General features: G+C 46.9%; 1 protein-coding gene across 1 annotated transcript; it reads left to right on the top strand.

Moving 5' to 3' along the window:
* The first annotated feature begins 4,769 nt into the window (after positions 1 to 4,769).
* On the top strand, positions 4,770 to 15,530 carry PRKX (protein kinase cAMP-dependent X-linked catalytic subunit). Its single transcript, XM_049767812.1, has 7 exons — positions 4,770 to 4,867; positions 5,539 to 5,802; positions 7,773 to 7,892; positions 11,664 to 11,759; positions 12,084 to 12,141; positions 13,671 to 13,748; positions 15,405 to 15,530. The coding sequence occupies exons 1-7, from the start codon at positions 4,770 to 4,772 to the stop codon at positions 15,528 to 15,530; spliced, it is 840 nt and encodes a 279-aa protein (XP_049623769.1).

Genomic DNA, 15,530 nt, shown 5'->3' with positions numbered 1-15,530 from the left:
TTCATTTCTATTTTAAATGGATTTTTCATTTTAATTTCTATTTTTCCTCCATTTTTTAAAATATATATTTCATTTCATTTTATCATTTAGTCCCTATTTTCATTGATTTTTTTTTTTTTAGAATTGATCTAAAAGGTCTTTTGGGTTTATTTCAACTCATTGTGTGATTTCCTTATATTTGTGATGTAAATTTATATTGTAAATTCGTTTTTCAACGTATTTTTGATGTCTATTTTCTCCATTGAATTTTTTGGTGAATTTTTTTGTGTTTTTTATTATATTTTGGGGTGATTTTTTTTAAAGTTGATGAGTGGATGGATTAATTATTTGGGGGGGGCACAGGATTTCGTCTCTGTGTCTGTCTGTCCCTCCTAGTGAATAATTCCAATTTTTATTCTTATTATAATCAATAATGAATTTTAATTAGAAATAATCATTAAATATATATAGAAATAATGAATAAATCGACTTCATTTCTTTTTCTGCCGGGGTTTGATTGCTTTTATGATTGAGAACCCCTCCGCAAGAATGAGCCCGAGGGCCTCCAGGTGTGGCCCCAAAACAAAACAAAACAAACATTAATGACAGGGGAATTTTAATGAGGGGGTTCCCTCCGTTCCCCCGGCTTCCTGGCTTACTTTCGGGGCACCCACACAATAGGAGACATGCCCGGGGTCACCCCAGTTTGCTGATGACACCCCGCACTTCCCGAGTTTTACTGTAGATGCCGGATGAGTCAGAAAGACAGGAAAGTTTGGCTGGAATTGGGAAAGAAATGGGGTGCGACGTCATCATAAATGGGGCGTCCGGTCCTGCGGTCTTGTCTTTATATTTACATTTATGAAATTGATTAATTGTTAAATTGATATATCTAATATATCTACCCACCCATCCACCCACCCACCCATGCATCCATCCATCCATTCACCCATCCACTCATCCACCCACCCACCCATCCATCCACTCATTTATTTTCCATCTATCTATCCATCCACTCATCATCCACCTATCCATCCACCCATCTATCCATTTATCCATCCATCCTTCCATCCACCACCCACCCATCCACCCACCCATGCACCCATCCACCTATCATCCATCCACCCATCCATCCACCCATCCATCTATTCATCCATCTGCCCATCCATCTATCCATCCACTCGTCCACCTATCCATCCATCCACCCATTCATCCATCACTCATCCACCCATCCATCCACCCACCCTCCACTCATTCGCCCATCCATCCTTCCATCCACCCATCCGTCCATCCATACACCCACCCATTTATCTATCCATCCATCCACCCACCCACCCATCCATCCACTCATTCATTTATCCATCTATCTATCCATCCATTCACCATCCACCTATCCATCCACCCATCTACTCATCCACCCATCTACCCATTCATCCACCCATCTATCCATTTATCCATCCATCCTTCCATCATCCACCCATCCATCCACCCACCCACCCATGCATCCATCCATCCATTCACCCATCCACTCATCTATCCACCCACCCATCCATCCACCCATCTACTCATCCACCCATCCACCCATTATCCATCCATCTATCCATCCATCCATCCACCCATCCATCCACCCATCTACTCATCCACCCATCTACCCATTCATCCATCCATCTACCCATCCATCTATCCACCCATCCATCCACCCATCTACTCATCCATCCATCCACCCATCCATCCATCTACCCATCCATCTATCCACCCATCCATCCACCCATCTACTCATCCATCCATCCACCCATCCACTCATCTACTCATCCACCCATCCATCCACCCATTCATCCATCCATCCACTCATTTATTTATCCATCTATCATCCATTCACCATCCACCTATGCATCCACCCACCTATCCATTTATCCATCTTTTCTTCCATCCACCCATCCATTCTTCCATACATCCACCCATCCACTCATCTACCCACCCATCTACTCATCCATCCACCCATTCATCCATCTACCTACCTATCTACTGATCCATCCACCCATCTACTCTTCCATCTACCCACCCATCCACCATCATCCATTCATCTACCCACTCACTCATCCATCCATCCACTCATCTACTCATCCATCCACCCATCCACCCATTCATCCATCCATCTATCCATCCATCCAGCCATCTATCCACCCACCCATCTACTCATCCATCCATCCACCCATCTACCCATCATCCACCCAACCGTATACATCCACCCAACTTTCATCCAGCCATCTCTCCACCCACCCACTCATCCATCTATCCATCCATCCATTCATCCACCATTTTTCCATCCATTCACCGTCTAAAAATCCATCCACCCACCTATCTATCCACCCACCTTTTACCCATCCACTCATCCATCCATTCATCTATCCATCCACCATTTTCCATCCATCCACCATCTAATCTATCCACCCACCCATCCATCCACACCCATTCATCCACCCGCCCACACACCCACCCATCCGTCCATCCATCCACCCACCCATCCATCATCCATTATCGATCTACCCACCCATCCACCAAGCTATCCATCCACTCACTCACCCACTCATCCAGCCACCCATCCACCCATTCTCCAACCATCCATCCACCCATGCATCCATCCACTCACCCATCCATCCATTATCGATCTACCCACCCATCCACCAAGCTATCCATCCAACCACTCACCCACTCATCCATCCATCCACCCACCCATCCATCCATCCATTATCGATCTACCCACCCATCCACCAAGCTATCCATTCACCCACTCACCCACTCTTTCATCCATCTACCTACCCACCCATCCTCCCATCCATCCATCATCCATCCACCCACCCACCCATCCACCAATCCATCCATTCACCCACCCACCCATTCATCCATCCATCCATCTATTCACCCATCCATTCATCTATTCATCCACCATTTTTCCATCCATTCACCATCTAATAGACCATCCACCCACCCATCCATTCACCCACCAATTTACCCTTCCACTCATCCATCTATTCATCTATCCATTCACCATTTTCCATCCATCCACCATCTAATCCATCCACCCATCCATTTATCCACCCAACACCCACCCATCCATCCATCCACCACCCACTCATCCATCCATCCATTATCAATCTACCCACCCATCCACCAAGCTATCCATCCACCCACTCACCCACTCATCCACCCATCCATCCACCTATCCATCCAATCATCCATCCATCCACCCACCCATCCATCCACCCATCCATCCATCCACCCACCCACCCATTCATCCATCCATCCATCCATCCACCAATCCATCCATCCACCCACCCACCCATCTACCAACCCCTCCATAACTTTGCTTTTCCACCATCCCCAATTCCTTCCCAATCCTGCTCCTAGGTGGATTGGGTGGGGACAGCGTTTGATTGTCATCACTTATGGAAACCCACCAGACTGGGGTTCCAGCTCCTAGCTCCAACCTGAATTTGTCCCTGTACCCCGCCCTGAGGGTTCTGTCAGTTTGCCTTGTTGTTCTGCTGGCTTTTGTGCAGGAATTCCAAGCATTTTATTTTGCCCCAGCTGTGGGGAATCCAGGAAGGGACTTGTGTATTTATTTATTTATTTATTTATTTGTAAATAAATAGAATATTTTAAAACGTATGAATGAAAATAATTATGTAAAATAGAAAAGACATGTGAAATAAAGTAAATATAGAAAATAAAACATATGGAATAAAATAAATACATGACATTGAAAAAGGCAATAAAATGTATGACAAAGGAAATACAAAAGAACAAAATAAAATATGTGAAATAGATATATGAAATAAAAATGAAATAAAATAAAGATGTAAGGTAAAACAGATGAAATAAAATAAATATATAAAATAAAAATATAGAATAAAATATAAATAAATTCAATTTTACTACAATAAACTTAAATTTTTGGGTTTTGAATTTTTTATATTTTGCATTTTCCCCTATTTTTATGAATATTTTCATGGCGATTTTTTCTTTTATGTTTTCCCCCAGTTTTTAATGACTATTTTTGGTTTTTGAATTTTTTATATTTTGCATTTTCCCCGATTTTAATGAATATTTTATGACAATTTTTTATTTTGTGTTTTCCCCCACTTTTAATGACTATTTTTGGTGTTTGAATTTTTTATATTTTGCACTTTCCTCGATTTTTATGAATATTTTCATGGCGATTTTTTCTTTTGTGTTTTCCCCCATTTTTTAATGACTATTTTTGGTTTTTGAAATTTTTTATATTTTGCACTTTCCCCAATTTTTATGAATATTTTATGACAATTTTTTATTTTGTGTTTTCCCCATTTTTAATGACTATTTTTGATTTTTGAATTTTTTATATTTCGCATTTTCCCCGATTTTTATGAATATTTTCATGGCGATTTTTTAGTTTCTGTTTTCCCTGATTTTTAATGAAAATTTTATGTTTATGAATATTTTTTCTCTTTATGAATATTTTTAATTTTGTGTTTCTTCCTGATTTTTTTGGGTGTGTGTGTGTGTGTGAGAGAGAGAGAGAGAGAGAGAGAGAGAGAGAGAGAGAGAGAGAGAGAGAGAGAGAGAGAGAGAGAGAGAGAGAGAAAATCTCTATCCTGTGTCCTGGCGTCTCCCCAAAACCCCCTAACCTGTTTGTTTGTTTGTTTGTTTATTTGTTTGTTTTTAACCCCTTCTTTGCAGGGACAGGCACCTTCGGGCGCGTGCAGCTGGTAAAAGACAAATCTTCCTCCCGTTTCTTCGCCCTTAAAGTCATGAGCATTCCCGATGTCATTCGATTGAAGCAACAACAACACGTCCAGAACGAGAAGGAAGTGCTACAGGAAGTCAGACACCCCTTTTTGGTTCAGCTGTGAGTCCAGGGGGGGACCCCAAGTTTGTACACAAACACACACAGACACACACAAATCTTCTCCTGCCAGATCTCTAGAGACAACAGTCCTTTTTAAATTTTAATTTCATTTAATTTTAGGATTTTATTTTTTAAAATATTTTGGGGGACACCCCTTTTTGGAGCAGTTGTGAGTCGGGGGGGACCCCAAGTTTGCACACAGACACACACACACACACGAATCTTCTCCTGCCAGATCTCTAGAGACAGCAGTCCTTTTTAAATTTTAATTTCATTTAATTGTATGATTTTATTTTTTTTATATTTTGGGGGACACCCCTTTTTGGAGCAGCTGTGAGTCCAGGGGGGGACCCCAAGTTTGCTCACAAACACACACAGACACACACGAATCTTCTCCTGCCAGACCTCTAGAGACAACAGTCTTTTTTAAATTTTAATTTTATTTAATTTTAGGATTTTATTTTTTTTAATTTTGGGGGGACACCTCCTTTTGGTGCAGCTGTGAGTTTGCACCCTTGTTTCAATTTAAATTATATTTCATTTTATTTTTTAAAAATATTTTGGGGGGGTCCTGGGTCAGTGCTCGGGAGGGACTCCTAACTAAGTGCTCGGGATGGACTCCTCGCACAGTGCTCCCAGACCCAACTATGTGTCTTTCCCCAACCTCGCAGGCTATGGACGTCGCACGATGCCAGGTTCCTCTACATGTTGATGGAGTTCGTGCCTGGGGGGGAGCTCTTCACCTACCTGAGAAATCGGGGGCGCTTTTCGGGGTCCGCGGGGGTCTTCTACTCGGCGGAGATCGTCTGCGCCATCGAATACCTGCACTCGAAGTCCATCGTCTACCGCGACCTCAAGCCCGAGAACATTCTGCTGGACAGGGAGGGACACATCAAACTCACGGATTTCGGCTTTGCCAAGAAACTGGTGGACAGGTCAGGGCACTGGGCCTTTTATGGGGGGGCCATTTGCAAATGTCCTGGGGGGTCACTGGACACCCCCAGAATCATTGTAGAGGGGTTCGGTGGACACTGGATCATCTTGAGACAATGGCAAAGTCGTTAGGTGGTCACTGGAAATTTTGGGGGGGCAGTAACAAAGAGCCAGGTGGGCGCTGGGCATTCTTGGAGGGCATTTGCAAATGTCCTGGGGGTCACTGGGCACCTCGAGGTGACTATCAAGGGTTAGGTGGGTGTTGGGGGTTCTCGGGGTAATTGCAAAGGGTCGGGCAGATTCGGGGCATCGCAAAATAATGGCAAATCTTAGGGACCTCTCAGAATGGTGCCAGGAAATTTAGATATTAATTGGTGACAGATAGATGGATGGATGGATGGATGGATGGTTGGATGGATGGATGGATGGGTGGGTGGATGGATGGATACATGGATGGATGAATGGATGGATGGATGGATGGATAGATGGATGGATGGATGGATAGATGGATGGATAAATGAATGGATAGATGATAGATGGATGGATGGGTAGATGGGTAGATGGATGAGTGAATGGATGGATGGTGGTTGGGTGGATGGGTGGATGAATGAATGGTAGATGGATGGATCGATAGATGGGTGGATAGATGGATGGATGGGTTGTTGAGTGGATGGATGGATGGATGGGTGGATGGGTGCATGAATGAATGAATGAATGAATGAATGGTGGATGGATGGATGGATGGACAGATAGATGGTGGATAGATGGATGGATGGATGGGTGGGTTGGTGGATGGGTGGATGGATAAATGAATGGATGGATGATGGATGGATGGATGGTGGGTGAATGGATGGTTGGTGGGTGGGTGGGTGGATGGATGAATGATGGATGGATGGATGGATCAATAGATGGGTGGATAGATGGATGGATAGATGGATGGATGGGTTGGTGAGTGGATGGATGGATGGGTGCATGGATGGGTGGATGGGTGAATGAATGAATGAATGGTGGATGAATGGATGGACAGATAGATGGTGGATAGATGAATGGATGGATGGATAGATTGACGATTGATTGGTAGATGAATAAATGGATGGAGAATGGATGGTGGTGGGTGGATGATAGATGAATGGACGGATGGATTGATTGGTAGATGAATGGACGAATAGACAGATAGATGGACGGATAGGTGGATGAATGAATGGATGGATAGATAGATTGGTGATTGATTGGTAGATGGATAGACAGATGGATGGATGAATGGATGGAGAATGGATGGTGGTGGATAGATGAGAGATGAATGGATGAATGGATAGATTGATGATTGATTGGTAGATAAATGGATGGATAGATGGATGGACAAATAGGTGGATGGATGAATGCATGGATGGATAGATTGGTGATTGGTTGGTAGATGAATAGATGGATGGAAAGATGAATGGATGGATAGATGGAGAATGGATGGTGGTGAATAGATAATAGATGAATGGATGGATGATTAGATTGATGGTTGATTGGTAGGTGAATGGATGGATGATGGATGGACAGATGGATAGACAGATAGGTGGATGGATGAATGGATGGATGGATGGATAGATTTGATGATAGATTGGTAGATGAATAAATGGATGGAGAATGGATGGTGGTGGGTGGATGATAGATGAATGGATGGATGGATTGATTGAGTGATTGGTAGATGAATGGACGGATAGACAGATGGATGGACGGATAGGTGGATGGATGAATGGATGGATAGATAGATTGGTGATTGATTGGTAGATGGATAGATGGATGGATAGATGAATGGATGGTGGTGGATAGATGATAGATGAATGGATGGATGGATGGATTGATGATTGATTGCTAGATGAATGGATGGATGGATGGCTAGACAGACGGATGGATTGACAGATATAGAAAGGCCATCACCAAACATCACTAACATATGTCCCCCCTCTTTTCAACCCCCCAGGACATGGACCCTGTGTGGAACCCCCGAGTACCTCGCCCCGGAAGTGATCCAAAGCAAAGGTCACGGGAGAGCCGTCGACTGGTGGGCCCTGGGCATCCTGATCTTTGAGATGCTTTCGGGGTAAGTGGACCTCGAAATTTCCTGAATTCCGCCCCTGACTTGGAACACTTCTGAGAAGGAGCATTGTACAGTTTACGCTCTTTTGGGGCTCCAGCAAACAGTGCTCGGACCTTGCATGCTTCCAACCCGGGTTCTGGGTTTGTTTCTCTGTACCCCAAAACGATCACCCCCTAAATACTCATAGCCATCCAGCAAAATCCAGAAACATAATCCAGTTTAATTTCATTGAAATTAATTTCATGTCTCCCCTATTTGCATCATCATATTAGCCATCACTTCCTAATCGATCAATAATCTATAATCAATAATCAATAACCTATAATCTATAATCAATAATCAATTCCCGTAAGTCCATCCTAAATGATAGCTTAAGAAATATCCAGGATTTTACACAGAAATTCCATCTCTTGGAAGATGCCAGCACAGACCCCCAAAATCCAATGTAGCTTTTGGGGGGGGCAAAAATGACACTTTTTCATTTGGGTGTTCAAATTTTTCACCACGAGGGGGCAGGCTTGACCCCAAAATGACAAAAACCTGACTGAAACTCCCCCAAAAAATCTTCCAATTTCAGTGATTTTAAGGCCTTGCTTTGAATTTGAGTTTGTTTTTTTTTTCCCCTCCACTTAATCCTTTGAGTCCAGAGACCAGCTCAGGGGGGAAACTGGAAATTTGGGGGGACAAAATGAACCCCAATTTTGCAGGTGGCCGACCCCTCTGTGTCTCTATCTCTTTGTCTCTCTCTGTCTCTATTTCTCTTTCTCTCTCTCTGACTCTGTCTCTGTCTACTTCCTTTCTCTTTCTGGGGTTCTGGGTAGGAGGAAGAAAGACCCCCCCAAGGGCCCCCCCCCCCCTTATTCTGTCAGTTCCAAAGTCACTTCCCACCTGTTGGCAAAAACCTATAAACAATTCGCCACCAGGTGGCGCCAGATCCCTTCTCATCCTCAGGCGAACCCCATCTTTTTGGGGGCTCCCGTCTGTCCGCCCCCTGTCTTTCTACACTGGACTTCTCCTCTGGCTCTTTGGGGGTCCAGGGAGGGTCCTTCCTGCCTCTCCCACTTTTGGGGGGTCCAGGGAGGGTCTTTTCTGCCTCTCCCAGTTTTGAGGTCCAAGGAGGGTCCTTCCTGTCTCTCCCAGTTTTGGGGGTCCAGGGAGGGTCCTTCCTGCCTCTGCCAGTTTTGGGGGTCCAGGGAGGGCCCTATCTCCTTTTCCTAGTTTTGGGGTTCAGGGAGAGTCCTTCCTGGCTCTCCCACTTTTGGGGGTCCAGGGAGGGTCCTTCCTGCCTCTCCCAGTTTTGGGGGTCCAGGGAGGGTCCTTCCTGCCTCTCCCAGTTTTGGGGTCCAGGGAGGGTCCTTCCTGCCTCTCCCAGTTTTGGGGTCCAGGGAGGGTCCTTCCTGCCTCTTTCAGTTTGGGGGTCCAGGGAGAGTCTTTCCTGCCTCTCCCAGTTTTGGGGGTCCAGGGAGGGTCCTTCCTGCCTCTCCCAGTTTTGGGGGTCCAGGGAGGGTCCTTCCTGCCTCTCCCACTTTTGGGGGTCCAGAGGGTCCTTCCTGCCTCTCCCAGTTTTGGGGTCCAGGGAGGGTCCTTCCTGCCTCTCCCAGTTTTGGGGGTCCAGGGAGGGTCCTTCCTGCCTCTCCCAGTTTGGGGGGCCCAGGGAGGGTCCTTTCTGCCTCTTCCAGTTTTGGGGGTCCAGGGACGGTCCTTCCTGCCTCTTTCAGTTTGGGGGTCCAGGGAGAGTCTTTCCTGCCTCTCCCAGTTTTTGGGGTCCAGGGAGGGTCCTTCCTGCCTCTCCCAGTTTTTGGGGTCCAGGGAGGGTCCTTCCTGCCTCTCCCAGTTTTGGGGGTCCAGGGAGGGTCCTTCCTGCCTCTCCCAGTTTGGGGGGCTCAGGGAGGGTCATTTCTGCCTCTTCCAGTTTTGGGGGTCCAGGGACGGTCCTTCCTGCCTCTGCCAGTTTTGGGGGTCCAGGGAGGGCCCTATCTCCTTTTCCTAGTTTTAGGGGTTCAGGGAGAGTCCTTCCTGGCTCTCCCACTTTTGGGGGTCCAGGGAGGGTCCTTCCTGCCTCTCCCAGTTTGGGGGGTCCAGGGAGGGTCCTTCCTGCCTCTCCCAGTTTTGGGGTTCAGGGAGGGTCTTTTCTGCCTCTCCCACTTTTGGGGGTCCAGGGAGGGTCCTTCCTGTCTCTGCCAGTTTTGGGGGTCCAGGGACGGTCCTTTCTGCCTCTTCCAGTTTTGGGGGTCCAAGGACGGTCCTTCCTGCCTCTGCCAGTTTTGGGGGTCCAGGGAGGGCCCTATCGCCTTTTCCTAATTTTGGGGTTCAGGGAGAGTCCTTCCTGGCTCTCCCAGTTTTGGGGCCCAGGGAGGGTCTTTCCTGCCTCTCCCAGTTTGGGGGTCCAGGGAGGGTCCTTCCTGTTTCTTTCAGTTTTGGGGGTCCAGGGAGGGTCCTTCCTGCCTCTCCCAGTTTTGGGGGTCCAGGGAGGGTCCTTCCTGCCTCTCCCAGTTTTGGGGGTCCAGGGAGGGTCCTTCCTGCCTCTCCCACTTTTGGGGGTCCAGAGGGTCCTTCCTGCCTCTCCCAGTTTTGGGGTCCAGGGAGGGTCCTTCCTGCCTCTCCCAGTTTTGGGGGTCCAGGGAGGGTCCTTCCTGCCTCTCCCAGTTTGGGGGGCCCAGGGAGGGTCCTTTCTGCCTCTTCCAGTTTTGGGGGTCCAGGGACGGTCCTTCCTGCCTCTTTCAGTTTGGGGGTCCAGGGAGAGTCTTTCCTGCCTCTCCCAGTTTTTGGGGTCCAGGGAGGGTCCTTCCTGCCTCTCCCAGTTTTGGGGGTCCAGGGAGGGTCCTTCCTGCCTCTCCCAGTTTGGGGGGCTCAGGGAGGGTCATTTCTGCCTCTTCCAGTTTTGGGGGTCCAGGGACGGTCCTTCCTGCCTCTGCCAGTTTTGGGGGTCCAGGGAGGGCCCTATCTCCTTTTCCTAGTTTTAGGGGTTCAGGGAGAGTCCTTCCTGGCTCTCCCACTTTTGGGGGTCCAGGGAGGGTCCTTCCTGCCTCTCCCAGTTTGGGGGGTCCAGGGAGGGTCCTTCCTGCCTCTCCCAGTTTTGGGGTTCAGGGAGGGTCTTTTCTGCCTCTCCCACTTTTGGGGGTCCAGGGAGGGTCCTTCCTGTCTCTGCCAGTTTTGGGGGTCCAGGGACGGTCCTTTCTGCCTCTTCCAGTTTTGGGGGTCCAAGGACGGTCCTTCCTGCCTCTGCCAGTTTTGGGGGTCCAGGGAGGGCCCTATCGCCTTTTCCTAATTTTGGGGTTCAGGGAGAGTCCTTCCTGGCTCTCCCAGTTTTGGGGCCCAGGGAGGGTCTTTCCTGCCTCTCCCAGTTTGGGGGTCCAGGGAGGGTCCTTCCTGTTTCTTTCAGTTTTGGGGGTCCAGGGAGGGTCCTTCCTGCCTCTCCCAGTTTTGGGGGTCCAGGGAGGGTCTGTCAGCACAGAGGCCAGGGGGCAACAAGACCATATTTACTGAATGATTGATTTGGGGGGCCACAGACACCCGGCGGCGGCGTTTAGGGGTTCCTCCCGGCTCTGCGCTCAGAAATCCCTCCTGGCAGTGCTCAGGGGTCTCATGTGGGATTTCGGGGATCCAACCCGGGCTGTGGGGTGCGAGGCCGAAGCCCTTTGTGCTGTGTTATTTATTGCTCGAGAGACAGAGACAGAGAGACACAGAGACGTGTCTTGACTTGTGAGCACTGGCGAGGAGCACCCCAACCCCTCCTTGCCTATGAACCCCGATTTTCTTGGGCCCCTCCCTCAGGTTCCCCCCTTTCTTCGATGACAACCCGTTCGGGATCTACCAGAAAATCCTCGCGGGCAAGATCGATTTCCCCCGACATCTGGACTTCACGGTCAAGTAAGCGCGTGGCCCCCCCCAAAAAACCCAACACCCCCCCGGGGAACCATATGGGATGCCGGGAATCGAACTCGGGTCCTTCAGCCGGGAGCGATTTCTGAGCGCAGAGCCAGGAGTAAGCCTTGAGTGCTGGTGGGCGTGTGACCCAAAACCAGCAATAACAACAACAACAATAATAAAAATAGTAATAATAAAACACTCACAGAGCTGGAACAATAACCTAGCAGGGTAGGGAGTGAGTCAGGCTTGCACACAACGCCGCGGACCTGGGTTCGAATCCCAGCCTCTTTCCCTGTGTGTGTGTCGTTTCTTCTCTTTGAACAGAGATCTCGTCCGAAAGTTGCTGGTCGTGGACCGGACCAGGCGGCTCGGAAACATGAAGGTACCGGTGGGGACCCCGGGTCTGTCTGTCTGTCTGTCTGGCCGGAATTGGGGTTCTCCGTGACTCAGTTTCCCCAAAATCCCAAATGTAACCCCGTGCGCAGAGACACACAAAGACACACACGACTACATAGCATCCCACTTTCCAGGAAAGACATGCAAATAGCCTCATTATTATGCTAATTTATTCAGGCAGAAGAGTGACGTGCAAATCATCTCATTATCATGCTAGTTCATCTTAAAGATGGTTATGCAAATCGTCTCCTCATTATGCTAATTTATTCGCGTCTGAGAGAGGGTATGCAGATAGCCTCATTATCATGCTAGTTCATCTTGAAGATGGTTATGCAAATCGTCTCCTCATTATGCTAATTTATTCGTTTCTGAGGGAGGGTATGCAGATAGCCTCATTATCAGTCTGATTTATGCATTTCTGAGGGATGGTATGCAGATCACTTCATTATCATGCTGATTTATTCACCTTGAGGAATGATATGCAGACCATCTCCATTATACTAATTTATTCGTCTCGAGGAATGATATGCATCATCTCATTACTATGCTAATTTATTATTTCTGGGGGTATGTAGATCACCTCCATTAGCATGCTTATTTATTCACCTTGAAGAGTGATATGCAAATACTCTCATTATTATGCTAATTTATGTATTTCTGAGGGGTGGTATGCGGATCGCCTCCATTGGCATGCTGATTTATTCACCTTGAGGAACGATATGCAGATCATCTCATTATGCTGATTTATTCACCTTGAGAAGTGATATTATTATACTAATTTATTCTTATATGCGGATCATCTCATTATGACGCTAATTTATGCATTTCTGAGGGATGGTATGCAGATCGACTCCATTAGCATGCTGATTTATTCACCTTGAGGAGTGATATGCAGACCATTACATTATCATGCTGATTTATCCGTCTCCTATGCAGATCATCTCATTACCATGCTAATTTATGCATTTGTGAGGGATGGTATGCAGATCACCTCCGTTATGCTGATTTATGCATGTCTGAGGGAGGGTATGCAGATAATCTCATTATCATGCTAATTTATGCCGTTCTGAGGGATGGTATGCAGATCACCTCCATTATCATGCTGATTTATGCGTGTCTGAGGGAGGGTATGCAGATAATCTCATTATCATGCTGATTTATGCATGTCTGAGGGAGGGTGTGCAGATAATCTCATTATCATGCTAATTTATGCAGTTCTGAGGGATGGTATGCAGATCACCTTCGTTATCATGATGATTTATTCACCTTGAAGGGTGATATGCAAATACTCTCATTATCATGCAAATCTTATGCATCCTGAGTCCAGACCAGGCCATTGGTCTCCTTGTGGGATCGAAAGGAACTCCAAACCGGAAGCAGATTTGGTTCCGTTTCCTTTTCTTTTCGTATGGAGCTTCCTGCCTGGATCGACTTTGTGTCTTGAGTCGTCCAGGATTCTGATTGAAACTATCGATCGATCCCTATAACGCGATTGATTGTTTGCTTCCTCGCCAGAACGGAGCCGACGACATCAAGCGACACCGGTGGTTCCGCACGGTGGACTGGGAGTCCGTCCCGCTGCGGAAGATGAAGGTCAGAGGCGAGTCTCGTCTTTCCAATATGGCGCACCGTGGGTTGGGTTGATCATGGATCCAGGGGATAGGGACGAATGGAGAAAACCAATGGATCAATCCATCTGCTATTTATTGGGTCGATCATGGAGAGATGGGATAGGGATGAATGGAGAAAACCAATGGATCAATCCATCTGTTATTGATTGGGTCAATCATGGAGAGATCAGATATGGGTGAATGGAGAAAACCAATGGATCAATCAATCCATCTGCTATTGATTGGGTCAATCATGGAGAGATGGGACATGGGTGAATGGGGAAAACCAATGGATCAATCCATGTGATATTGATTGGGTCGATCATGGAGAGATGGGATAGGGACGAATGGAGAAAACCAATGGATCAATCCATCTGTTATTGATTGGGTCGATCATGGAGAGATGGGATAGGGACGAATGGAGAAAACCAATGGATCAATCCATCTGCTATTGATTGGGTCGATCATGGAGAGATGGAATATGGGTGAATGGGGAAAACCAATGGATCAATCCATGTGATATTGATTGGGTCGATCATGGAGAGATGGGATATGGGTGAATGGAGAAAACCAATGGATCAATCCATGTGATATTGATTGGGTCGATCATGCATAGATAAATAGATGTGATATGGATGAATGGAGAAACCCAATAGATCATGTCTATCTCATATTGATTATTCATCCATTGACTCCATCTGTTTGATTGGGTTGATCATGGAATGATGGGATATGGATGAATGGAGAAACCCAATAGATCGTGTCCATCTGATATTGATTATCCATCCATTGACTATCCATCTGTTATTGATCGGGTTGATCATGGAAAGATGGATGAATGGAGAAACCCAATAGATCGTGTTCATCTGATATTGAGTATCCATTGAGTATCCATCTACTATTGATTGGGTCGATCATGGAGAGATGGGATATGGATGAATGGAGAGATTCAATAGATCAATGCATCTGATATTGATTGGATAGATTTTGGATCAATGGGATATGGATGTATGGAGAAATTTACTAGATCATATCCATCACTTGTTTTTGTCAATAAAGTTTTATTGACACAAGATCAGATGGACAGTTTCTACGTACATGTCCTAGTTGGCTAGACCCCAACTACCGTCCATCGGCCCTTCACTTGTTGTCAATAAAGTTTTATTGACACAAGATTAGATGGACAGTCATACATGTCCTAGTTGGCTAGACCCCAACTACCGTCCATCGGCCCCTCACTTGTTGTTGTCAATAAAGTTTTATTGACACAAGATCAGATGGACAGTTTCTACGTACATGTCCTACTTGGCTAGACCCCAACTCCCGTCCATCGGCCTCTCACTTGTTGTTGTCAATAAAGTTTTATTGGCACAAGGGGCCGACCACTTCGCTCATTTTTGAGTGACCGTGAGAGAACCCGAATGAAAATATTTGGGGGGACATATTGACGGTTTCTACGCAGTCGTCCCCAACTACCGTCCATCGGCCCCTCACTTGCTTTTGTCAATAAAGTTTTATTGACACAAGGGGCCGAGAACACATCCAAGTCCAGGGACTTTCACCCGTTAATTAAAATAGGGGAGACGCTTTCTGGCCCCCCCAGTCACCCCCATCTGTGTCTCTCTCATCCTCCCTTCAGCCCCCCATCGTCCCCAAAATCTGCGGGGAGGGAGACAGCTCCAACTTCGAGGCGTACCCCGAAACCGAGTGGACGGACGCGCCCCCCGTGTCTCCCTCGGACCTGGAGGTCTTTGAGAATTTCTGA

The sequence above is a fragment of the Suncus etruscus genome, assembly GCF_024139225.1.
Source record: "Suncus etruscus isolate mSunEtr1 chromosome X unlocalized genomic scaffold, mSunEtr1.pri.cur SUPER_X_unloc_2, whole genome shotgun sequence".
NCBI lineage: Eukaryota > Metazoa > Chordata > Mammalia > Eulipotyphla > Soricidae > Suncus > Suncus etruscus.
This window is presented reverse-complemented; position numbering and strand designations above follow the sequence as displayed.

Excerpts from the sequence above, each read along its gene's own strand:
- PRKX (XM_049767812.1), top strand. The coding sequence starts at position 4,770 with ATGAGCATTCCCGATGTCATTCGATTGAAGCAACAACAACACGTCCAG. Across the intron at positions 11,760-12,083 it reads CATCTGGACTTCACGGTCAA|AGATCTCGTCCGAAAGTTGC; the intron begins GTAAGCGCGTGG and ends CTCTTTGAACAG. Across the intron at positions 12,142-13,670 it reads GGCGGCTCGGAAACATGAAG|AACGGAGCCGACGACATCAA; the intron begins GTACCGGTGGGG and ends CTTCCTCGCCAG.